This window comes from Lathyrus oleraceus, chromosome 4 (assembly GCF_024323335.1).
Source record: "Lathyrus oleraceus cultivar Zhongwan6 chromosome 4, CAAS_Psat_ZW6_1.0, whole genome shotgun sequence".
In the NCBI taxonomy this organism is placed as follows: domain Eukaryota; kingdom Viridiplantae; phylum Streptophyta; class Magnoliopsida; order Fabales; family Fabaceae; genus Lathyrus; species Lathyrus oleraceus.
In genome coordinates, this window is record NC_066582.1 from 447,308,472 (window position 1) to 447,336,048 (window position 27,577).

The 27,577-nt window shown below is 35.6% G+C and overlaps 1 protein-coding gene across 1 annotated transcript; it reads right to left on the reverse strand.

The window, feature by feature from the left end:
- Positions 1–7,104: 7,104 nt before the first annotated feature.
- LOC127076014 (BAG family molecular chaperone regulator 6) lies at positions 7,105–10,764 on the reverse strand. The gene is made up of 3 exons (XM_051017565.1): positions 10,580–10,764; positions 8,726–10,407; positions 7,105–8,595 (listed from the first exon to the last, which is right to left on the reverse strand). Exons 2-3 carry the CDS (start codon positions 10,370–10,372, stop codon positions 7,246–7,248), a joined length of 2,997 nt encoding a protein of 998 aa, XP_050873522.1. The 5' UTR covers positions 10,373–10,407; positions 10,580–10,764; the 3' UTR covers positions 7,105–7,245.
- Positions 10,765–27,577: the final 16,813 nt, after the last annotated feature.

Below are 27,577 nucleotides of genomic sequence, written 5' to 3' on the forward strand. Positions count from 1 at the left end.
TATTGGTCTACCATGGAAACTGATTGCCACCATCACTCCAGAACCTGTCACAAGTGCCAGATCTATGCGGATAAAGTACATGTGCCTCCTGCTCCTTTAAACGTGTTGACAGCCCCTTGGCCCTTTGCAATGTGGGGCATTGATATGATTGGGGAGATTAAACCTACTGCTTCTAATGGACATCGTTTCATTCTTGTTGCTATTGATTACTTTACAAAGTGGGTAGAGGCAGCCTCATTTGCTTCTGTTACCAAGAATGTGGTGGCACGGTTCATCAAGAATAGTCTTATTTGTCGATATGGCATCCCTGAAAGAATTATCACTGACAATGGTATTAATTTGAACAACAAGATGATTACTGAACTCTGCACGCAGTTCAAAATAAAACACCATAACTCCTCTCCGTACCGGCCAAAGATGAACGGCGCCGTGGAGGCTGCTAATAAAAATATCAAGAAGATCATACAAAAAATGACAGTAACATACAAAGACTGGCATGAGATGTTACCCTTTGCTCTTCATGGTTATCGCACTTCAGTGCGCACTTCGACAGGGGCAACTCCGTTCTCTTTAGTCTACGGAATGGAAGCCGTTTTACCAGTGGAAATTCAGATTCCCTCTCTAAGAATCATGAAAGAGGCGGGCTTAGATGAAGATGAATGGATTCAAACTCGACTCGATCAAATAAATTTGATTGATGAGAAGAGACTTGCAGCTGTTTGTCATGGGCAGATATATCAGAAGCGCATGACCCAGGCATTTAACAAAAGAGTCAAGAGACAGGTGTATCAAATTGGCAACTTGGTGATCAAGCGTATCATTCTACCACAAGGTGATCCCAGAGGCAAATGGACTCCCACATACGAAGGGCCATTTGTAGTTAAGAAAGTATTCTCTGGTGGAGCCATGATGCTTGCTACAATGGATGGCGAAGATTTCCCGCATCCTGTGAACGCGGACATAGTTAAAAAATACTACGCATAAAAGAGACCCGCTAGGTCGATGTATCTAGGCAAAAGTAAGGGCATCCCGACAAACCAAAAGGGTTCGGGAAAAAATTAGGGATAAACATATAAAAATGTACACCCGGCAAGTCGAAAACCTGAAAAGGCGGCTTGGGCAAAAAAGGGTATCCTGGTGGACTGAAAACCTGAAAAGGCGGTCCAGGCAAAAATTAGGGATTAAAGCGTATGACTATGTCCCGTTCTCTGTCAGCTTCACCCAAGTTCAAGGGACTGAACAAGCCAATCACTTCTATCCGACAGTAGGTGATGAGATGCTTGAAGACATAATGACAGTAGTGGAATTAAAATCAATAGGACTTTTTCTGCATAGCTTTCTCTTTATTTTCCTGACAATTTCCTCTTACTAAGATTTCTGTCTCCTTGTACTCAAATTTCCTGTTTATAGGCCCTCTTTCGAAATCAATACAATTTTATTTCCAAAAAGATGCTTTTGTTTACTTTCTCTGTTTTGTCTGCATAAACGTCCATTGATTTAATTTGAATTAATATATGCATTTGAACATGATTGATGTTTACCAAAAATACATGCATAAAATAGCAATAGCAATTACTAAAAGACTTCAGGATTGAGGAGAAGGTCTAATCATGCGTTCCAAGGGATCCGGTTGCTAATTCTATTCCCCAACAAAAAAAAAACAGCTATTTCCCAGAAGAGGTCGGCATCACCAGACGGACTGGTCATCTCTTCTATCCCCAGCCAGGCTTGTTGAATGTTTTTACCATCAGACAGAAATCAAGTATCCTCAGCTAAGAAAGGGTCATCAATACAAATATCTCCAACCAGAATATGGGGATTTATTTTCCCCTGGCAAAACATTTCAGACACATAATTCATTCATGCATCATTCCGCATCTTATACATTACATCATTTCATAACATGCACATGCATACCATGTTCGCAAGCATAAAACATCTCATGCATCATGACATTACATGAAACTAACTTTATTTTTCAGGTTAATTATCCTCCTGATCACATCCAAGATTCAGACACATTTTTCAGATAGAATCCAGATGAATATCCATTCTGACAAACATTCTGACAAACGTTCTGACATCCTCCTAATGGTGGCATCTCTAAGCCCACCCCACATATTCATTGCAAATACAACATATACAAATACCATCAGATATAGCCTAGCGCACGGTTCATTATGATCCAGCTCAACATATGACTCCTTCAACTCAGATACGATCTAACGTACGATCCATTCTGACCTGCAATAGCTCCAATACGGTCTAACGTACGACCCATTTGGATCTTCAAATCCTCAGATGCTGCCTAGCGTACGGTACATTCCGGGGTGTAGTCTAGCGTACGACTACTTTCTTCTTCAGATACAGCCTAGCGTACGGCTCATTCTGCAACTCCAATACGGTCTAACATACGACCCATTTGGATCTTCAAATCCTCAGATGCTGCCTAGCGTACGGTACATTCCGGGGTGTAGTCTAGCGTACGACTACTTTCTTCTTCAGATACAGCCTAGCGTACGGCTCATTCTGCAACTCCAAGACGGTCTAGCGTACGACCCATTTGGATCTTCAAATCCTCAGATGCTGCCTAGCGTAAGGTACATTCCGGGGTGTAGTCTAGCGTGCGACTACTTTCTTCTTCAGATACAACCTAGCGTACGGCTCATTCTGCAGCTCCAATACGGTCTAACGTACAACCCATTTGGATTTTCAAATCCTCAGATACGATCTAGCGTACGATCCATTCTGATCCTTCATCCCCAGCAGCGTATGATCCATTCTGATCTTCCATCATCAAACTTCCTGAATGGCATCTTTAAAGTCCATCTCCATCAGGAATAACTTCTGATTAACAAGTGCAAATTTTTGGGGCATTCTAATGTTCAATAATCTTCCACCTCCAGACCACGAATGGCGTACATACCATTCTAACTCTCTCGGTTCAAGAATATTGAACAGGGGCAGCTGTCATACCCCAAAATTTGCCCGTTAATACTACAAGGAATTTTTAAGGCACCCCAACTTATTTTTCAAAGCATTGATCTCAAAAGAACAAAGGCCCAGCACACAGATGGCCAAATCCAGAAAATGGCCCAAACTGGCTTGCTCGCTAGGCGAGCAAATCCTTCGCCTAGCGAACCCCTCGCTATACCGCTCGCCTAGCGAAGCTTGCGGATATCAGAAAACTCTGGGCTTCATTCTGAGCCCATTAGGTCACAAAAAGAGCATTATAAATAGCAGAGCTTCAGTCAGGAGAGAGGACAAAAAAAGGAAGACGGGAGATAGAGAGAAGGCACAGCAAACCCTGGAGGCTAACCCAGAGGGTTCAGAGCAACCCTAAAGGAAACCCTGAAGGAAATTCATCTGCACCAAGGCTATCTCCGCCCAACTCAATCCGACTTGCCAATTCAAGGTTGCAATTCGATTGCCAACAGGTTTGTATTACTATTACTGCTCTACGTTCTTAATCTGCATGTGATATTATAATTGAATTCATAAACATATTTGAGGTTTTGCATGTGAATTTAAGCGTGCCTGAATATTGTGAATGCTGAACCATGTAATTTGTGTATTGGATGCCATAAGGCGTGCAGCAGGCTGAGGTCATACTGTTCTGAAATTCAAAACCCGCAGCCGCTCGCTAGCACATCGCTAAGCGAGCATGTAGCGAGTATTCGCTAGGCCTTCGCTAGGCGAGGCAGAGGCGAACGTGACAGTCGCTAATATTTTGGGTGTTCTGTTCTATGCTTATTTGATCTGTTCTATGTTAATCATGCGTTATTTTGCCTGACATTCCTACTGCTGTGTTTTCCTTTGCGGTGTAATCCTCGATTGCACTCCCATTTGGTATTCTGACCTGTGTGCTGAATGTTGTAAGGGTTCACATCTTCCCAGGAACAAGTAGCTTGCTAGGTATTCCACTTTATTTGTGGGATACCCTTGTGGAGATTCATCCTAATTACTTAATTGATTTTAATGTGGAGATTCATCCTAATTATTTAGTTGATTTTAATGTGGAGATTCATCCTAATTGTTTAATCGATTTTAATGTGGAAATTCACCCTAATTACCTAATTGATTACGGCTATCTAATTAATTGTAAAACTTTGCCTTTAAATAAGTGATCTTGGACCTCTCTTTGTTACCCTACGATTACGGTATTACGGTCATGTCCCGCGAATATGGGGATACACTTAGCAAAGACCCTTCGGTTAAATCATCATAGTCCCTCGAATGTTGCCTTTGTCCCTCGATGACCCTTCGGTGTAGCCTACGGTTAAATGATGATGGTCCCTTCGAATGCTAAGGTATCCTCACAACTGTTGCCTTCAATGACCAATCGATGACCCTACGATGACCCTTTTACATCCAAAGGATAAAACTACTTACTTCTCAATAGTAAGGACAGTTTTACCCTCATAAGGATAGGAAATGCCCATAAAGACCTTGGGTAGGTATAACTCTTAATTGCTTATTCACAACTTAAAATACTTTTCACACCTCACACCTTTCAAAACATCTTTTAGAAAATCACCACTTGGTATACATTCGTACTAGAATCATTGCCGGGTTATATTTTTCTAAACGACTTTCAAAACTAAACGAGATAACCACTTTGTATACATTCATTCAAGAATCATTACAAAGTTAAATTCTCCTTTTCAAAACATTTTCTAAACATTTCTTAAACACTTTTTCAAACAAAAAAAACATAAGTGATTAAGCAATTAAGAGCCCATGGATAACCATGGATACAAAGGGTGCTAACACCTTCCCTTTGTATAATGTACCTCCCAAACCCAAAATCTAAATTAAGGTCTTTCCTGTTCTTTTCCGCCTTTCCTTATTGGATAAAAGAAAGGTCGGTGGCGACTCTTGCTAACCGCGACATTTGCTTTCTAAAGCAAAAACACAAAAGTCCAGTTCACCGGATGACAGTAATGCTTTTGGAAGGTAAAATTTAGGTGACATAACAAAAGGTATAGTTGGAGTAGAATATGGTGTTCGTGATCAATATCATCTCTTACCTCTGATGGACGGCGTGCCTATTGCAGATATACTTGCAATGGAGGTATATAGGCTGTAAAGAACGTTGGATGATGGAAGAGATATCTTAGACATCTAAAGTACCTCATCAGATAACTCAAAGGTAGAGAAAAATGGTGAGGTTTCAAATAATGTGACATCGGAGGAAATAATGTGTCGTTGAAGTTGAGAACAAAAAGAACGACAATATTTTTGTATACATGAGTAGTCTGGAAAAATACATTTAAGATATTTGAAAGAAATTTTGTCTTTATCTTGACCGAGGTCATGAACGAAGCATGTGCAACCAAAGACATATAGAAAAATGGGGTAGAAATCATATTGCGGGTTCAAGATAGAGTATGGAATTTGATCTTGAAGGATCGATGAAGGCATCTGATTGATAAGGTGACAAATTGTGAGAAGATCATAGAATCTAAAGACAAGTTTGAAAGTGGATTTGTCTGACCAAGACCTTGAACTTTCATTTTATCGTCATCTGACATAGTGGCAGAAGGCAAAGAATCAGAATAAAATAAGGATTGTTTGAACTGGTTCTGTGAATTTAAACTGAAAATTCAGACTGAATCTGGAACCGGATCAAGAAGACGAGCTAGGTGACAAAAAAATTACCAGAATCAGTCGTCAAATGCACTGTCACGCGAGGTGCCAATGATGACGCATGAGGTTACAACGACGCTTAGGAGCGCGTGTTGAGGAGATTTCCGATGATTCTACGAGGATGGGCCGGATTAGCGTATGCTCCTCTATGCAGAGGTGGTAGTCAGAAAGTCATCAGAATCAATGACGGTAACGGCGGTGGTAACCAGGAAGTTATAAAAATTTGATGCCGAAATGAATCACGAGACTATATGGAAGCCGAATATTTTTTATCATCGAAAGACAATGAGTCAACCAGAACACAGTAAAAAAATTACCTCTCTAACTCTTGATACCATGTTAAAGAGAAAGTGAAACACATGTAAGTACTTCATATTTTTTAATAACTATATGAAGATTGTATTCTATAGTACACCAAAGAAATATAAGATGATATATTTTATCTAAGTAGGTTAAAGAATATTCTATGAAATAGTTGTATAACTATATGGAAATTGTATTATATAGTACACCAGAGAAATATAAAATGATATATTTTATCTAAGTAGGTTAAAGAATATTTTATGAAATAGTTCTATGAAATATTCTACTTACAAAATTGATTCATGACCGCTAACATTAGCGACTAAAACTTTTAAAATAGTAAAATAGTAACTTTTAAAATAGTAACATATCAATACTGGTGCGCACGGTATCATACTCGTAACACTTATATTTTATTATTATTTTGTTTCCAATTTTTATTATTTAAACTTTTATTGTGATATTTTTATTGTAAATTGAAGAATTTAATTTTCTATTAATACATTTTATTTACAAATTCTTATTTTCTATTGACTTACCTGTACCCTGATTTTTGTTAAAATGCCCGTAACTATGTATCATCGATTGCTACAGAAAGGTCGTCCTTCTAAGACTGTTAGCAACTGTAACACTCTACATCACATTATTTATCAAAGCTGAAGATAAATAATTCTTATGGAAAATAAAAGTGGAACATTGTTGCCACTAATCACATTTCAGCAGCATAAATATTTCTTCATGCTTGGACCTGAACCAGTCTCCTGCTCCTCCAAGAAGCAGCCTGTTGTATTGTGAGTATGTCAACAACAGAGGCTGAATTCAATCATGAGAGTTCCCATACTAGTCAGTAGTCAGTGTGTATGGTTGAGAAGAATACTTGACAGACTTGAGCAGTCTCAGTTAAAGAGAGGAACTGTTAGGAGTGATTTTTCTGTCAGTTTCTAACTGAACAGAATCAGACAGTTGTTCTTTTAAGTTAGTGTCACTTTTTTAATGAATCAAAGATAAGTACTTTAGGGGCATGTATCCATTGTATTCATAGGGGTAGTTTAAAAAATTTGACCCTAAATAACAATGCTAAAAGAAGAGTGAATTCATCCTCTTAAAAAAGGAAAATTTGTTTGAAAAGAAGTATCAATAAAGATCATGACATAAAAAATGAAACATAACATTATTCATATTCATATCACAAACATTACAATTATACATAATCAATATAACATGACTCATACCACATCTCACTCTTAACATACAAAACTTACAGTGTTGAGAATCACTTCTAATGACTTTTAATTATTCAGTAGAGTAATCACATGACACTTTGGGAGTTACTGATCTATGTCTCTTTGTCTTCACTTTCTTACTCTTCCTAGTTTTGGCTAATTTCTTCTCCAAATCTTTCACTCTCCCATTCAAATTTGATATTACACTTAACTGTTCATTCCCAGCTTCAAGCAACTCCTTCATCAACTTCCTTAGTTTCTCATTCTCTTCCAATAACATGATGTTACCATTCAACTCTGCATTATGTTTTGTAACAGATAAATCTAAAGAAGGTTCAGTTTCCTCCTTGGCCAAAGTTTCTGTGTTTTTATCACCACTGTTTGTTTCTCCAGCAACAGTGTCTTGAACATCAATATGTGTTTCTTGCTGTGCAAGATTCTCTTTTGGTTCCTTTTCATTCAACAGGATGTTTGCTACATCATTTGCTTCCTCATTTGCAAGAGATGGTAACTTAGAATCATTTCCAACTCCCTCTCCTGATTCTGTTTCCATTGGTGCTTCCACTTTGACTTCATCATCTTGTTTCTCGAGCTCAATCTTTACCTCATCTTGTTTCTCGAGCTCAATCTGTACCCAACCATCTGATTCCTCACTAGACTGCACCCCTTCTTTTTCTTCAACCAGAGGCTGCTCTAGTTCAGTATCTTTTTCTTTATATTCAGATCTTTCTGCTTCAGATTTCTCTGCATTCTCATCAAGCAGTTCTACTGGGAGTTCTTTGATGAATGCATCATTTTCGGAAGTATTAGTCTCTTCGAGTACTCCCACTGGAAGCTCCTTCATTGCACGCATATCAGAATCTAACCTTTCACTTACATAATCCTCAATGGTATCTTCATCAATAACTCCCACAGGAAGTTCTTTAAGCGCAGTTATATTGAGTTTATCAACCTCAATAGGAATGTCAGTGACTTTTGATTCCAATTCCACGTCCATTTTATCTGAAACATTACTTATGGAATTCACCGCGTTAACAGAAACCACTGGGCTGATATCCAGATTAAGTAATCCATTTGGCAGTATAGCAGGCTTTGTTCCCTCATTTGATCCAGGACCAACATGGTACTGAGGTTCACTTTCACCGTGGACATCCATTATGCAGAACTGATCCTGAGGTTTTCCATCACTGATACCTTCATATGAATCTTTTTGTGATGCCACTTTCTCTTCTTGTTGCTCTTGGTTATGTTCTTCATTCTGAACATTTTGCAGAGATATTTCAAGGTGTTTCTTAGCATCTAACTCTTGCATCTGCTGCTGAGGAGGATTCTTCACCGTTATAGAATCAAGCTTTTCCTGCAAAGTCACAAGCTCTCTTGCCAGAGACTTTCTGATTTCCCTCAAACTTGGATGCAAACCCTGAAAATATATGTTGATTAAAATTAAGAGTAACACTGAAAAAAGGAAAATAAAATCATATCAAACATTATCTATAATAGACCAGATAAATTTATGCCATCTAAAGTGAAATTTGTTAGCTATCACATACCTGTATAGTATCCAACTTCAGCAATAGTCTCATTATGGTCTCTCCAATGGCAAGTTTCTCCTTGTCATCAGTTTGAAGATTAGAAGAACCTTCAAAAGCCTCAATACGATCCTTAACATAAGTCACCTCTTTACTGACTTCATCTATCTGCCTTAGTTTCTTTAAGGGCTCTGATTTTCTTACTAGATAACCACGGTAAACAGTTTGTATCACAACAGCAGCATCTGCATCCGATAAAACTCGTCTTTCTTTTTTACCATCTTCATGAACTGCTGTGTTTGTGGCCATGTTTTCATTAGTCTTGTTTTGAGATACCTGAGGTGAACACAGCTCAGTCTTGTCTGTTATGCTGTCCGAAGGAGTGTTGCTTGTTTCACAATCTATTGCTTTGGAACGTTCCCTTAAAGCAGGTGGACTTAAAGACCTTGATTTCCCATTGCCATTTTTCTTCCTTGGTAATGGATCAACTCTTAGACAAACAGGAGGTAACTTAGAACCCTTAGTTGGAGAAATGGACCGTCGTTTGCTGACAGAGTGCGAGTCTTCTTTTGCTACAGTGTCTTCAGGGACATTCACTTTTCTCAATTCACTATCCATGGAGTTGTTTTTCACATGATGCGACTCAATTTGCTTCACAGGAACATTTCTTTGGTTACTCACTTTCTCTGCAACATCAAAATCCCTTATATATCTGGACTCAACATCATTTGAACTAGTCCTTTTTACAACACCTTCATCACCACAAGACTTCACAGGAATAGATTTGAATGTATGAGGCACCTCCTCGACTCCTTCCTGCGCTGAATAGCTTGTCTGATTGTTTGTCCTTCCACCATCCTGTTGATTATTATAAGAGGGAAACCAAATGAATGGAAATGGAAATTCAGATCTCTTTTGTTGTTCACTCTGATATTTCTGATCCATTTTTGCATTTCCATACTCCCCCACATTATCGTCAGCTTCCTTCTTAACACTTCTTATTCCATCTTCATCGCGAACATGAAACATGTTCGGCACACCCTTTACATCAAAGGGTAACCATCCATTCTGCAATCTCGGCTCAACTGTGCGCTGCACATCCGCATTGAAATCTTCCGCCCCAGTAAGTTTTTTATCTTGCTCATCCACCACCCCAGTAGGAATTTTCATTTGTCTGTTACCATAATACTCTGGTGGAATCCAAACCAAAGGGTACGGAAAATTCCTAAACTCCATACCATCATTCTCTTTCTTACCAACATTAGGTTTTTGCTCTTCAACACTCACAGTTCTATCTCCCTTTTGGTTGTTGCATGAATGATTAGGACAACCACAACAATGACGATCCTTCGGCATATACTTATCATACTCATATCTCGGAACCTCCATGTCATAATGTGATTGTGGAGAATAAGGACCAAAGAGTGAAGGACCGCCACCAGAATAAAACACTGGTGATGGAGAGGGAACATGAGGATAAGAAGGTAAGTGACTATAGCAGAAATGTGGTGCATAACTGCTAGCATAAGGCCAAGGTTGTTCATAAGGAAAGTGTGATTTGGTCATTTGTGGGGTAACATGTTCCATGGAGGGATGATAGTAATAAGGAAATGGTATTTGATTTCTGTAAAATGGGTATGAATCCATGTTTCTGTATGCAGGGATCATGCTTACAAACTTCAAAAGTTGCTAAATCACAAACGCTGCATATTCCAAGAAAAAAACACCATTAAGAGCATGATTAATATCAATTTTAATTGAAAAAAACTATGCTTCTTAGCTACAACTAAGATGCATATACAATACAACAAGCACAAATGTTTCCTATGAAGCCATTTAACAAACAGCATATAGGCAAGAAAAAGAAAGACTTACATAAACAAAACAAGTAAAGAAAAACTCAGCCACCAAGTTCCACACAATCCAAATGAAAATTTATCGAAGCAAAAGCGAACCACAAACCCGAGAATAAAGAGATAAAAGTGTTGTTTGTTTTGTTTAGTTGTAGGCGAAGAAAGATTGAAATTGTTGTGTTTTATGGAATGGAATGTGTGAGAAAACATGTTGGTTATTTATATGGGAAAGTTATTCCTAATTGAGGAAAAAAGGTGAGACAAAAATGTTTGTGTTCGAGATGCTTCGCGCGCTGTGTAGTTGTATCTATGATAAATAGAGTTCTCTCTAGATTGTTCGTAACAGGTGTTTTGTGGCCTACATATTCAGAGAGACACATGTTAAATACCATAAGTATCTCAAAAGAACATTCGCGTATTTTTACATAGTTCAATATTAAGCGAATTATTTACTTCTAAAATCTCCTACTACCATTTTTCACTTTATTTTATTTAATTATATTATATTTCCACTTTCTTTTTATTATTATTTTTATTTAATTATATTATATTATAGTATTTAACACATATAATAAATAGTAATAGTATTAATTAAATAATAATTATTAGTCATAAAATATTGTAAAATTTATAATTTATAAAATAAATATAATTTGATAAATATAAGATTAAAAATTATAATTTTGATCCTATAATTTTATTTTATTTATAAAATTTATTCTCTTATTTTAAATTCAAGCAGTTTTGATTTTTCTCTCGTAATTTTTTATAAATAAATAAATGATTTTTTTTATAAAAATAAATAAGATATTTAATTTTAAACTTATATTTTTATCTAATAAATTCTATTATAAATTTACATACGATAATTTATTATGTTTTATATGAATTTTGTTAATTAAAAAATAAAAATACCTTTTAAATATGAAAATATAAAAAAAAAAACTGTTTAAATTTAAGATAGGACGATGAATTTTATGAATTAAATAAAATATAAAATAAAAACTATAATTAAATCTAAATACAGGTGAATCAATAAATAATCATATAGACTCTCTTAATCTCTCTCAACCCCTCATTCTCTTTCCATAAAAATTTATAGAAGTAAATTATTATTTTTTATTTTTTTACTATAAAAATTCCACGGGTAAAATAATAACATCTCATATAATCCATTATACTTTATAAAATTGTTATTAGATATCAAATAATTTATTTTTTCTTTATGAATTTGTTATTAGATATAAAATAATTTAATAAATAATTAAGATATAAAATATTAAAATATTTTATAATACCACACTTAAAATTTTATTTATTAAAAATTTAAATATCTCAATTTCATTTATTATTCATAATATTTATTCATTTAAAATAAGAGATTAATTACTATACACTGTCAGTGTAAATATTTTTACATGATTCATCATCATCATCCGTTTGTATTATTTTATAGATTTTTGAAATAAAAATCAAATTTCTTTTAATATTCGACGTCTATGATTAACTGGCGGTGTAAAATCTCTTTACACTGTCCGTGTATTTCAATTAAACTCTTAAAATAAATGTTAATGATATACTAGAATCTATTCCCACAGATTTTTATTATAAATTACTTTGGGAAAAAATTATACCATAATATAAGTCATTTTATATTATCAATTAATAATTAATATTATTTTTTTATTATACCTTTAAAAGTTTATTATTATTTCTCTTTTTAATTATGTAAATTTATCTTTCTCGTGTCATTAATGAATGATAATTTTATAAAAACATTCATAATTTCTCATTTTCATACAACATTCATTACTTTTCTTAATACGTGTGAAAAATGCAAAATAACTTATAATAAAAAATAAAAGTAGTATTATCTATTATAATATATAAAATCTAAATCATAAACTATTTTATTGATAATTCATTCTCTTACTTGTCATATCATTAAAAATATGACGTGGCCCTCCTAAAATCACATCATTCCAAAACTTTCACTCCTTATTATATCCCCCAATGAGTGATTCATTTTGATTAAAAAGTGTTTCAAAATGAATACTCATTTTAATTATGCATATTTTTCAATTTCACCATTTAACTAATATTATTTTCATCATTCTCAATATTAATAAATAATACTTTAGTAAAAATATCATTTTCTGTCTTTTATTTATTCATTTTTCTTAATCTATGGGAAATGATCAAATAGGTCACTCATTGTGGGACGAATAGATTATTATTTATTTGAGAAAAATGTGTAATGTTTCATTTAATGAAAACTCTTCTATTTTTCATATTTCATGAGTCATCCTCTTCTATTTCTCTAACTAAAAGTCATATATACACATTGATTTATTTTCTTTGATTCTCGATTCCATATATAAGGTTACATATTTATACAAATTTTACATCCACACTACGCCAAAAACTGGAATAGACAACGCCACTTAGAGGGCGCTTTATTACAAAAGCGCACTCTAAAGTGATGAGAAAAAATAAGGAGCGAACAACTGGAATAGACAGCGCACTTTAGAGGGCGCTTTTGTAATAAAGCGCCCTCTAAGGTGAAGCGAAAAAATAAGGAGGAGATAGAGGGACAACAATACAGGGCGCTTTTTAGAAAGCGCCCTCTAAGGTGTCCCTTAGAGGGCGCTTTTAAAAAAGCGCTCTATAAGTCCATGTGCATTTCCAGTTTATAAAGCGCTTTTGGAAAGCCTTAGAGAGCGCTTTTAAAAGCGCCCTCTTAGGCCCCCTTTAACAAAGCGCCCTCTAAAGTGAAGCAAAAAAAAAATGGAGGGACAACAATAGAGGGCGCTTTTGTGAAAGCGCCCTCTAAGGTTACCCTTAGAGGGCGCTTTTGAAAAAGCGCTCTCTAAGTCCATGTACATTTCCAGTTTATAAAGCGCTTCTGGAAAGCCTTAGAGAGCGCTTTCATAAGCGCCCTCTTAGGCCCCCTTTAGAGGGCGCTTTTTTTCCACAAGCGCCCTCTAATGTCCCCTTTAGTAAACATTAAAATTATAACATACTGCGCGTTTTGTTATTTCACTATCTGTTATTAGCGTTCTTTTTCACGTTAGGGTTCTGAGGCGTTTTCCTTCCACCTCTGTTAGATCTACATGCGCGTTTCCTCCTTCTACCAATCAAAGGTACACGCTTTTCCCAATTACTGTTTTATGTTATTGCTTTGTTTTAGCTTTGCCCAATTTCTGTTTTACCTTATTACTGCGCGTTTCCTCCTTCTACGTTTGTTTCGACCATGATAGCGGATGCACTAGGAAATTGACGGTTGGTTTTTAGTGACCATGATTGCGGATGCAATGGGTTATACGACCTATGAACATCTGATTTTGTGTCAACACCAGTATCATTAGAAACCTAGGTCCAAATGTGTTTGAACTCTTCTGAAATTGTTTTTTATTTATTCTAATTAGTAATGGATAATACATGGATGTCTTCCAATCGATTGTCGAGAGAGTACGAGAATGGGGTATCAGAATTCGTTAAGTTTGCCGTTGCGCACGCCGAAGACCCCAGTAGAATGATATGTCCTTGCTTGGGTTGTTGTTATGGGAAACGGGTTGACGCAGTTCAGTTGACATCGCATCTAATGAGGCATGGAATTGATCGAAGTTATACATGTTGGAATTTGCATGGTGAGAAAAGTAACGAGAATGTTGAACCGGGGGATAGTACGACCTATGCCTCAAACTATAGTGGCGCAGATACATACGATTGTGATCGAGTTGAAGAGATTGCAGAAGCACTTGAAGGAGATCTTAAGGATTGTCCCGAAATGTTTGAGAGGTTAGTAAGTGATGCAGAGAAACCTTTGTATGATGGTTGCACTAAATTCACAAGATTGTCTGCGGTATTAAAGTTGTACAACTTAAAGGCGGGCAATGGGTGGTCGGATAAAAGTTTCACAGAGTTATTAGCCCTTTTGAAAGATATGCTTCCTGAGGATAATGTTCTTCCCAATCGAACATATGAGACCAAAAAGATGTTGTGCTCTATTGGCATGAGCTATGATAAGATACATGCATGTCCAAACGATTGCGTTTTGTTTCGAAATGAGTATGCATCGTTAAATGAGTGTCCTAAATGCGGTGTCTCGCGATATAAGAACAAGTTGTCTCCAGCAAAGGTCTTGTGGTATTTTCCTGTTATTCCGAGATTTAGACGCATGTTTCGTAGTGAAACCGATTCAAGACACTTGACCTGGCATGCAGATGAAAGAATTATAGATGGAAAGTATCAACATCCGGCAGATTCACCACAGTGGTTGAAAATTGATAATGATTATCCTGAATTTGGAGAAGAATCAAGAAACCTTCGCTTGGCATTATCTACTGATGGAATGAACCCACACGGTATCCAGAGTATCTCACACAGTACATGGCCTGTGATTATTATGATTTATAACCTACCTCCATGGCTATGTATGAAGCGTAAGTACATGATGTTGTCTATGTTGATTTCTGGACCTAAACAACCAGGGAATGACATAGACGTGTACTTGAAGCCCTTAATCGAAGATTTAAAGATTTTGTGGGAGACCGGTGTGGAGGTTTATGATGGATATAGGAAAGAAAGTTTCAACTTGAGGGCGATGTTGTTTGGCACAATTAATGATCTTCCAGCATACGGAAATCTATCAGGGTATAGCATAAAAGGTCAATGTGCGTGTCCTGTTTGTGAAGATAAAACAGATTGGAAGCGCTTGGAGTTTGGTCAGAAGAATGTCTTTCTCGGTCATCGGAGATTCTTAAATTCAAATCATCACTACCGTGGATGGAGAAAGGCGTTCAATGGAGAGACAGAACAAGGCAGAGCTCCACCTATATTGACGGGTGATCAAATTTTTGAAAAGGTGAAAGATTTGGATACTCAGTTTGGCAAGCCTTTTGCCCACACACTTGTCAAAAGTGGGTGGAAGAAGAGGTCAGTTTTTTTTGAATTGCCGTATTGGAAGTCCTTGTATGTGAGACATTTTCTTGATGTTATGCATATTGAAAAAAATGTATTTGAAAGTGTTATTGGCACGTTACTCAATATACAAGGAAAGTCTAAGGATGGCCTTAAGGCAAGAAAGGACTTGATAGCGATGGGAATAAGAACTGAATTAGGACCCTTGAAGAAAGGAAAACGAACATATCTACCGCCTGCTGCTTATACTCTATCTAGAAAGGAGAAAAAAACATTGTGTAAGTTTCTAAGTGAAGTTAAAGTTCCAGAAGGGTACTCTTCAGATATTAGAAGACTTGTGTCTATGAAAGACCTCAAGTTAAAGAGTTTAAAGACCCATGATTGCCATGTTATAATGGAACATTTTCTCCCAATAGGTATACGTTCTATTCTTCCAGAAAAAGTAAGAAGCTCTATAACTAAGTTGTGTTCTTTCTTCAAGTCAATTTGCAGTAAGGTGATCAATCCTGCGATCTTACCAATGTTGCAAAAAGAAATCGTTATTACTTTGTGTGAGCTTGAAATGTTTTTTCCTCCATCATTTTTTGACATAATGGTACATCTAGTTGTTCATCTTGTGAAAGAGACACAATTGTGTGGACCAGCTTATATGAGATGGATGTACCCTGTTGAACGTTATATGAAAATATTAAAAGGGTACGTGAAGAACCGAAGTCGACCAGAAGGTTGTATGGTTGAAAGATACATTGTTGAAGAAGCGATTGAGTTTTGTACTGAATATTTGTCTAATGTTCAGTCAATCGGACTCCCCAAGTCTCAGCTTGTCGAAAAGAAAGAAGGAAAAAATCTAATTGGAAATAAAATCGTGGCAGTATCAAGGGTCGAACGGGATCAAGTGCATTTGTATGTTCTGCACAATGAGAATGAGGTTGAGCCGTATGTTGAAATTCACAAGGATGTTCTCCGAGGTTTAAATCCCAATAGAAATGAAAATTGGATAGTACGAGAGCACAATCGATGTTTTATACCTTGGTTTAAGGATCATATTTATTCAAAGTATTATTCAGATCCCGCTTCAATAACAGAAAGGTTGAGATGCTTAGCATATGGTCCAAGTTTCCATGTTTTTTCTTATAGCGCATACGCGATTAATGGATACACATTTTATACCAAAGAACAAGATGATAAAAGTACTATGCAGAATAGTGGTGTCACCGTGGTAGCTGAAGCAATGCACATATCAAGTGTGAAGGACTTAAACCCCAAATTTGCAAATCTGTCGTATTTTGGTGTTATCGAGCGCATTTGGGTGTTTGATTATGAGAAGTTTCAGATTCCTATATTTGGTTGCAAGTGGGTTGAAAATAATAACGGCATTCGAATGGATAAGTCAGGATTTTTGCAAGTGGATCTTAATAGGGTGGGATACAAAGATGAGTCTTTTATTCTAGCCTCTCAAGCTAGACAAGTGTTCTATGTCAATGATCCGAAAAGTACGAAATGGTCTATAGTTCTTTTTTCCAACAAAGTAATTGATGAAAACACTGGAGATCAAGGTGATATTGATGTTGAGATTGAATCGTTTACCAGAAATGATCAAGATGAGAATATTATATCAAATGATTCATATATTAGAAATGATCATAATGAGGGTATTTGGATCAATCCAACCGTCCGTGTTGTTAAGAGACATGTAGAACATATTCCAACCAAGAAAAGAAAGAGAACTTAGTGAAAAAGGTACAGGTCAAATGATTTTAATTGTTTTCTTTATTACAGGTAAAATGACTTTTATTATTTTAATTGTTTTTACATTTGTCATCTGATTTTAATTGTTTTCTTTTTTACAGGTAAAATGATGATGCTGGATATTTGTTTAGATGGAGATGCTCTATTGTCGTCAAAAGATAAGGGTTCAATGTTGGCAAGTTACATTGGTTTCCTTGTTCGACAACATATTCCGATTACATGTGATAATTGGAGAAGTCCGGACTTGAAGGTTGGCAAAGAAAAAATATGGTTGGAGATACAGGTACTTACCATATATTGTTATATGTTTTTTGTTGCATCAACTTTGCAGCCCTGTATTGTAGGCAGAATTTAGGACTTCTCAAAGTTGATTTCTTGTTACTTTGTCGTTCATAAAATACACCACTAAATTCTATGCGTTTAATTTTTAATATTTTTTCATCAGGCTTGTGTCTCAATAGAGGATGGGTATCTACCTAAAGTTACTTTTGTAGTGGTCCAAAAGAGACATCACACCCGTCTCTTTCCTGTCAACCCCAAAGAGACCGATAGAAGTGGAAATATTATGCCAGGTTTTTTCAATATATTTCTCAACGCAGCTGGTATATATTATCATTTGAATTTATCACTTTAATTTTTGCTGATTTTGTTGTTCTAAATTGTCAAAGGAACCGTGGTAGACACCAGCATTTGTCACCCTAGGGAATTTGATTTTTACCTTAACAGCCATGCAGGAATTCAGGTAATATTAGCTATGTCATTTAACTTTATGCCATTGTTTACTATTTGTTGCTCAATCGCCTTTTGACAGTTCTGTGTTATTTGCATTTGGACGTGTTCTTTTTGCAGGGGACTACTTATGCTGCCATCTGTTGTTTTGGTTGAGCCTTATTTTGTATGGATGTGCGATAGAACTACTAGACAGCTTTTGGATATACAGAACATGTTTGCCACCATGGGTGGATGGGCGTTTTTGTTTAGTATTGGTTAGAACTACTAGACAGCTTTTGGATACAGTGGTCACTGGGTGTTGGTTGCTATGTTTTATTCTCTTAATTGTAGTACTTTGAGAATATGTTGTTGTATATTGTTGATCAAAGAATCATATATTAATGTTGTATATATGGAGGATTAATGTTGTATATAAATGGATTCATGTTGTATATATCAATGGATTAATGGTGTATAACATTGGATTAAAGGATGAAATCAATATGAATTTTACACTTTTGCAGCATGCGAACAGGTTACCAATTAAATATATATCCACTGTTTTTCAAACAAATTTTTTAAAAATAACTAACACTTTAGAGGGCGCTTTGTCCAGAAAGCGCCCTCTAAACACTTTACATTGACAACTTTAGAGGGCGCTTTTTCCTGAAAGCGCCCTCTAAACACTTTACAATGACAACTTTAGAGGGCGCTTCTTCCTGAAAGCGCCCTCTAAACACTTTACATTGACAACTTTAGAGGGCGTTTTTTCCAGAAAGCGCCCTCTAAACACTTTACACTGACACCTTAGAGGGCGCTTTCTGGAAAAAGCGCCCTCTAAGGTGTCCCTTTATGGACCACTTCAGAGGGCGCTTTTTTCTTAAAGCGCACTATAATGTGGCCACTTTAGACAGCGCTTTCTCCAGGAGAACAAAGCGCTGTCTTTACCTATGCCAGCGCCAGATTAGAGGACGCTTAAAAGCGCTGTTATAGGCCAAAATAAGCGCCCTCTTTTCCCTTATTTGGCGTAGTGCCAAGATACATCAAAACACATATTATTATAAGTTACATAATTGTACAAATTATATATCCACATTATACATCAAAAATCAAACTATTGAAATTTTATTCTATTTTCTATTACAGACACTTATTTCTATAATAAAAATTAAATTAATCAATTTTCAAATAACTCGATAAAAAATTACGAGAGTTGATTCAACTCTTAAAAAAAAAATTAATCAATTTTAAATAATTGGATAAAAGAATTATGAGAACTAATTTAATTCCTATCCAAATTAAAACAAATTTTTGTAATACAAGAGGGTTGAAGCCCAAACAATAATTAAAACATATTTTAGTCTTAATAAAAGTGATAACATTATCAATGCTTAAATCGTTCACATAAAAAGATAATCGATTACGTTGCAACACTTATAAAAATACAATTTATTTTATTTTGCATATACTAATCATCATTTTTATTTTATTTCATATCTAACTTTTTTCGTGCTTATCAATATTTCTAAAAAAACATTATATAGTATTTTACTACATAAAAAATTGTGTATAAAATATTTTTATTGAAAAAAATCCATCATATGTATCAATTTTAAAACCATAATAATAATGAAAAAACACATTACAATGTGTACTATTTAAAAAGTATAGGTGTGTGTGTGTTCTCTCTATAAAGGAATGGAGACTCAGAGGCTTTAGTAAGTATATTACACGTTTGGGAGTGAGGGCTAACTCATGGAGACGACTAACCTAATATGGTGGTTTTTAGGTAGTTTAAGAGACTATCTCACTTGAGGTGATATACCCTATTGGCGGTCGACGCTGTTGGGTAGCAGGCAGGCAGTTAACTTAACTGTGTTAGGGCTACCAGGAGCGACGATCTCTCTGAGTAGTAGTAAGTGTGTATCACTTGAGGATCTGTCTTTTTCTATTAAGGAGTAAGGTATTTATAGGGCTTCCTGGGGCTAGTGTTTTTGGCCCCTTGAACGTGGTCTTAATCGTTCCTCCTTATTAGGGAGGGTATTTACCGCCTATACTTCCGGAGTCAGCGAGAACTTTATCTCATTTAACTTCTAAATTGGGTGGACCCTTGGGGAGGTTCATTTGAATATGTCCTAGGCGGCCCAATTGTTAGGCGAGCACTCCCTAATCTAGGACTTCACCAAATATAATACTTCTTTAAAGGGCAAAGTGTTTAAAACTACTCTTCTTTTAGGAATGTGCCCCCTGCCTTATCAAAAATTCCCACAACTAAGGACGACTTTTGGTAGCTGGCACTCCCATATAAGTGAGTCCCTTAGCTCAGGGCACGTAAGATAGCTGATGGGATCTTTTGGATACAACCCCCGCCTGACGAGTCAGCATCCAGGTGTCCTATATTTAATTAGAATGTGTTAACCTGAGATGCCCATCAATCATGTTATAAACGTGTTTTTCTATATTTAATGTAATCAATGATGACCTGCTCTTTGAAATTACAAACGTTAGTGGCACATGAATGTACCGTGCATAGTTTTATAAAACCCGAGGGTATTCAGAGGGTTACCCTATAAGAGGGGGTTTTCTCATATCTCATTTTTCGTGATCTTACTAAAGTTGCTTTCTCTAGCTACCCTAGCGAAGCTCTCAACTTCTTTTCAGGTACGATAGAAGCAAGGTTCCCGCAAGTGATAAGATTATGAAAAGAAGTATCTGCAAATGAGGTCGCAAGAAATGTTGAATACTAGAACTTGTTAAAGATGATTAAGGTTAAGAAAGTTGGTATTTTTCATGGGGTACAGAGGATCAGTCATATGCCAACTGTTGGGATAGATGTATCAGACGTTGACTCATATATCTATGGATTAGTAGATGAATCATACACTAAGGAGTGCTCTTGGTATTTGAATCTGCTGAGAAAGCGTTCAAACATGGAAAATAGGTTTCTCTCCTTTTTCGGCCAAATCTGATTTTAATTTAGTAAAGACTTCCTTTTATGATCAGCAAGACGTGTAGAAAAATGGTCACTTATTCCTATCTTTCAAGGTGCAATTTGCTCTCATCATGAGTCAAAAGAAGAGTTCATCCTTCAAGGAAATCAGTATCAATAAGGATATTGAGAGGTTTATGGAGGCTGAGAGAAATAAGTCAAGAGGGGTTGATCATGCTTCTTCTACATCTGCACTCGGTGGATCATTATATGAAACATTTGTGGTTGGAAAGTCATCAGCACCTAAGGTGAAGACCGACAAGAATAATCATGCACAAGAGAATGACTCATACAAAGTTTGGGATGTTGTCTTAAACCTTAAAACCGAGTGATATGGAGACTTCCAAGTAACCTTTTTGTTATTTCATGGATCTATAATATTTCCTTAGTTTTCTTTTGATCTATCTTGGCTTGCTAGCCAAAAGGGATGTTTTACCAATAATTATCATGATGTGCTAACATTATGTACAACATTCATTCTAGTAGGTATGTATTTGTAAAAGATTTTTCGCCTCTTTAGGTTTTATTCAATAATACAGATTTATTGCTTGTTCATCTCTGGATGTTGTTCTAGTTGTTCTACTCATGTTTTTGGTTGTGTATGTGCTAACATACTAACTTATGCATGACTGACATCTAGGTGTTATTTAATTTCTGCCCCTTTACCAAATTATGGCAAAAAGAGGGAGTAGTGTGTTGCTGAGTGATGAGGTAACACAAGTTTTTATTTAGTACTAACCATCTCTGGTAAGTACTAATGTTGTGCTCACATGCTAGAGCATCAGGCAATACATATGACCCTTGTATATGTGAAAACAAATATATGTTAGTAGTATTCCTTGAATACTATGATATCAATTACTAACTACTTGTGTGTGCATGACTAAGTATGTGAATGATTGCATACTGAGATATGTTAGTTAGTAGGATTGTATGCTACTAACTATGAGCTGACTGAGTTATATGCATGACTAAGTTGTGAATATTTGCATTGATTCTAGAGCATTATTTTATATGGAATTTGTGATGAATGCTACTAATTTTTTGCTGCTAAGCTTATCTCTGATATTTGGAAGACTGTTTATTGTATGCTCTGAAGACTGTCACTTGTTCTGGTTTGATTAAGTGTTATATCTTGAAGAAGTTGTTTTGCCATAATTTGCCTAACGGGGAGATTGTAGTTCCTATTGGATTGGCAATTTGGATTGGCTGCATTTTGTAAAACAATAACATGGATAAGTATTCAAAGTGTTCAAGATTATCTAGCTTGGTTTAAGTTGTATGGTGGTGTAAAAGGAACACATGTTGGACGTGATGCTTCAGCATGAGGTACGACATTTGGGCCTTACGCAACAGGTAAATATTTTTGTGTTTTTGAAGAGGTTATGGTCAAAGATTGGATCATATTTTATTGTTAATTGGCTTAACAATATGATTAGGTGATTTGTTTGCCAGTTGGACGAAGATTGATTCAGATTTAAATGAAGATTTAAAATTTTGAATTTAAATCGAAATAAATCATATCTTGTTGGATATATTTATGGAACAAATAATATCTAACATATTTTGCATTAATTCTGGATGAAATCAAATCTCAAATCCATAAAGAAAATCCTGAAATTATTATGTTATATAAGGAGCTCAAAACCTACTTTGGAAGTCAAGCAATACATTGAAGATTTTAGAATGCTAGGGTTTATTTTGAGTCCTTGTTATTATTGTGTGTACACCTCTATGATTCAGTAACTTGAGATATAAGGTTTATCAAGAATTGAATGATAGTATTCAACACTGATTATTAAGTTGTAATCTCCAATCATGGGTTCTGTGATTGAGAAGAAAGTGAGTAGGTTCTCATGTTTAAGGGGAGTCCTAAATAAAAAGTCATTGGGTAATGTTAGGAATAGGCATTGAACAACATATGGTTTGATAATTGTACTAAACTACTAATAGTGAATTTTGTTTCTTGGGTTGTGGACTTTGTAACATCCTGATTTAATTAATCGTTTATTTAATTATTTGATTTAGGTAAGTGATTTATTTAAATAATTATTTTATGTGATTTATGATATGTTTGGCCGGTGTCAGTATTTGTGGTGATTTGTGCTAATTTAATTTGTTTAGTGAGAATTAAATTGATTAAATTACTAGAATTTGATAAGTTAGGTAAAAAGTGAGAATAATGGAAATTGGTGGTTAGTATTGAAGAGTTTTTGGTTAGTTGAGCCAAGAGTTAATTAAAAGGAATTATTAGAATATTATATATTCAGAAAATTAGAGAATTAGGTTTTTAGAACCATTTTGTCCGTACGTGAAATAAAAGAGTGAGTTAGAGAAACAAGAGTGGAGAGTTAAGGCTTGGATGAGAAGGCCATTGAAGGTTGCTTTTGCTGATTTTGTTGAAATTACAAGGTAAGGGAAAAATTATTCAATTAAGGATTCCTAAATCATGAAAAGGTAAAGATGTTTCTCTTAACCTCCAATATGGTTTTGTGTTTGTCTAATGTTTGATTATGAGTATGATATATGATGTTATGATTCTGCTTTCACCTTAAATTTATGTGATAAATTGTGTTTCACTAATACAAAAAGTACCTTTCATGACGCCATTTCACATCGGCCAAAGTGTACACTATGGTAAAATCTATTCACTTAGGTGTTTTCATTTTATTTTCATTTTTAAGTCACTTTTCACCACAGTTGGAACTTCAAACAGTGGTGAAAAGTGGTGCATGATCATGAGTTCGAATCCTAACACCTACAATTTTGTTTTTTATTTATTTTAAGCCACTTTTTACCATGGTTGGAACTTTCAACTGTGGTGAAAAGTGGCGCATAGTCATGAGTTCGAATACTAACACCTACAGTTTTGTTTTTATTTATATTTAAGCCACTTTTTACCACGGTTCAAAACTTCCAACCGTGATGAAAAGTAACTCAGGGTCATGGGGAAATATAAACTTGTTTATTGAGTTTCTTTATCATCCTTAAACAAATCTTTGTCGTCCATTTAATGAGTATCAACGCTCAAGACACGACCATTGGTGATCCATGTGAAACCTAAAACTTAGATGAACTTCCAACTTAGACGAACTTCCAACTTATATGAAATTCATCTTCTACCTTCAAACATCATCTTCCATTTACGACACTCTATTTCTCCACTAAACCAAGCTTGAAAACATCATTTCTTCCATAAACAAAACTTGAAAATATCATTTCTTTCATTAACAAATTTCAGAACTCCATCGCCTATTCTCCAACTTGAAAGAGACGAGGAAAACATGGATTCAAGTTAGCAATGTTTGTTGTCGTTGTTCTTGTTGTTGTTGTTGTTGTTGTTCTTATTGTTCTTATTGTTATTCTTGTTGTTCTTGTTATTCTTCTTCTTCTAGTTGTTTCTGTTGTTATTATTGTTGTTATTCTTGTTGTTCTTGTTACTGTTGTTATTTTTGTTGTTTTTATTGTTGTTTTTGTTCTTGTTATTGTTGTTCTTGTTGTAGTTCTTCTTGTTCTTCTTGTTGTTGTTATTCTACTACTGCATTTTTTGTATTTTATTAAAACATACAACAATGGTTGTTTAAAGTAACTGTTGTGATAAGTTGAGACATACAACAATGGTTGTTTAAAGTAACCATTGTGATAGGTTGCACGCTACTTGACTTATAATCACGGTCGCATGACCGTGGTGGAAAGAATCATACATACAATGACATTTTACCTTATAACGGTTGGTCGGACGGGGTTATACCCCTTTTCCAACCATTATGAGAGGTGTTTTCCATAGTAGTATTTGTTGTTGTGTTGTTGTGTGCTCATGAATCAATTGATTGTATGATGAAATTATGTTGAAGTTTGGGGATTTTAGGGTATGAATACAATTGATCAATTCATGATAAAAACGATGATTAATGTTATTATGGAGGTAATTGATGTTTTAGTTATAATAGAATGTGATTTTGTTGTGTTTTTGAATGATATAATAGGGTCTGGTTTGAGGTATGATAAGTATGTGATGAGAAAGATGAGCGATGTAGAGAAAATTTGGATTTCTGGAAAATTGTATGATGTCAATTTATTGACACCATATGTCAACCGATTGCATGCTTGTTTTTTATAGAAATATTAATTATTTCAATCAATTGACACAAGATATCAATCGACTGCATGTGTGTATTTTTAGAGAAAATAAATTGCAATCAATTGTCATTATGAATTAATCAATTGCATTGAGTTTTAAGTGAATTTTGAGAAGTCAGTGAGCATGTGGACTTAATGTCAATCGATTGGAACTCCATGTCAATCAATTGATGCTGGGTAATTTTGTAAAAATTTCTGAAACTGAACCATGATTTATTCCTCGACCATTTTGGCCATAGCTTTGTTTTCGTGAGTCTAAATGGAGTGTCGTTTAAAGCTTAGAGAGCTAAAGAACAGAGTTACCGTATGGTGGTGCATTGTGAGATAATTGATGTATACATTTATGTTCAATGTGTGAATATTTGTTCTGTATCATATGTATAATTATGTGATAATTGTACATGCTTAGTTGATGATTAATGAGGCGAGTGGTTCGGAGTGAGAACTACTCGTATTATGTTGAGTGCATGATGAATTACAATCAGAATGGGTATGAAGTGTTTTCTATGTTATGGTGTGATCATTTGTAGTCAAAGTGGTTGTATTCGTTGTTGTGTTGGTGTTATTGCATTGTGATATGCCATGCATCATATGTTATAATTATTGTGAAAGATGCATATTTGCTAGTTTAGAGTGGGGACTAGTGACTTATCCCAAGCTCGGAATGGGGGCTTGGAGCTCAGAGTGGCAACTCGGGGTTCATAGTGATTGAAACCTGGTTCATATAAAGAACCAAATGTTGAGTCGGTACTGCATGCATATATAGTTGAGTTATGAGTCCAGTTTAGAGTGGGGAACGTGACGAGAAAGAGTTGAGTCAATTGTTGCATTGCATTATATAATGATTGTGCAAATGAGATGCTTGTGCATTTATGAGTTCTCTTGTATAATTATGAGAGTTTGAATGTGATGTGGGTGAGATGTGAATACATGATATTTGAGGTGCATATCTGATATGTGTATGAATTTGTAGTGTATGAATCTATTCTGATTATTTATGTACTGTTTATTATTTGAATATATTCTCACCCTTTTTTGTGTTTTTTCGTCTGTGCTCCTATAAAGTACATATAGTCAGGTACTTGAGTAGGAGCTTGAGGTTGAGGACAGTCTTGTTCCTATTTAGTTATTTGTTGTTGGAGTCGCTCTGATATGTAACACGAGGGGACGAGTATTCTGTAATTTATTATATGTTGCATATCTTCATATGCTATTAACATTGAACCATTTTTCAAACTTTTGGTTTTTGAGGCTTTTATGCCTACTATTTTCTATTTTTCCGCTACTTATTAAATGGTTTAAAATTTTAATTACGTTGTTCAAATGTGAGTTGCTTGTTGTTGAATGGCATCTTGCTTGGAGAATATTCGTGATATACATGTTTTATTTATTTATTTGTCGATTTAGGATGTATAGTGTAAAGACTTATCCCTCTAGACGTGGGTGTGATTTCACCGAACTAGGTAAACATATATCATGTTATTTACTGATATTTTACTTCATCATCTAGTACTTATTATTGTTCTGTTTTTACTTATTGAACCAGTTGTCTAGGCCATCGTGTTCGACAACTGTCCCCTGAGGTGCAAAATTTCAATTGACCTTCTATTGGTGTTGCCTGATGTTCTAGATGCCATCCTCTAGCGCTCGGTTGTGGCGTCATAATTCTTCCATGGAAGCTCGCAACTCCGCCATGGCCTTGGCCTCTCCTGTACCATTGGTATCCTCAAGAGTAGGGGATGAAGCTCTTTATGTTCACCATGATTGGTAATAGATAGGTGTTGGAGATGAGGTTACGACAAAGAAGGTGATGTTTGTTAAAAGGAGGCGTGACCCATGTTAGTTTTACAGTGGCCCACTGTGGGCGCCACTGTATTGTCTAAAAAATACAGGTGTGTGTATGTTCCCCCTACAAGGGCAAGGAGAATCATAGGCTCTAGTAGGTATATTGCATGTTTGGGGTGAGGGCTAGCTCACATGGAGAGTGACCCAATATGTGGTTTTTGAGCCTGTTTAAGGGACCAACTCACATGAGGTGAGAGACCTTGTTGGCGGTCGGCGCTGCTGGTTTGAAGGCGGGCGGTTAACTTTACGGTGTTAGGGCTACTATGAATGCATGGTTCTTTGAGTAATAGTAAGTGTGTATGACTTGAGGATCTGTCTTTTCCCTTTGAGGGGTAAGGTATTTATAGGGCTTCTAGGGGAATCTCAAATGATGATAGGTGCATCATGAATCTTCATCCTTTCCTAACACCGCATTGACTCTCTTAGGACGAGTAGGCTCCAGTATTAGCTTGAGATGGTACACTTCTCATAAAATGTCAACACGCTTTGTATTGAGAGGTGTAAATTTCTCATTGAGGTTATCATATGTCCTGTGGGAAGGTTTAATTGCTGACTTTTCCCTTGTCCCGTGCGTGTGATGCTCCTTCTTGTACCTGAATCCTTCATGCCTAGATTATATCATGTATTAACATAAACATTTTTATTGACCGACCTCAGATAGTT

Bases quoted from the DNA above. Each gene is read 5' to 3' on its own strand.
- LOC127076014 (XM_051017565.1), bottom strand. From the start codon at position 10,372: ATGATCCCTGCATACAGAAACATGGATTCATACCCATTTTACAGAAAT. The intron at 8,596-8,725 runs GTATGTGATAGC...ATATATTTTCAG, and splicing joins TGAAGTTGGATACTATACAG to GGTTTGCATCCAAGTTTGAG.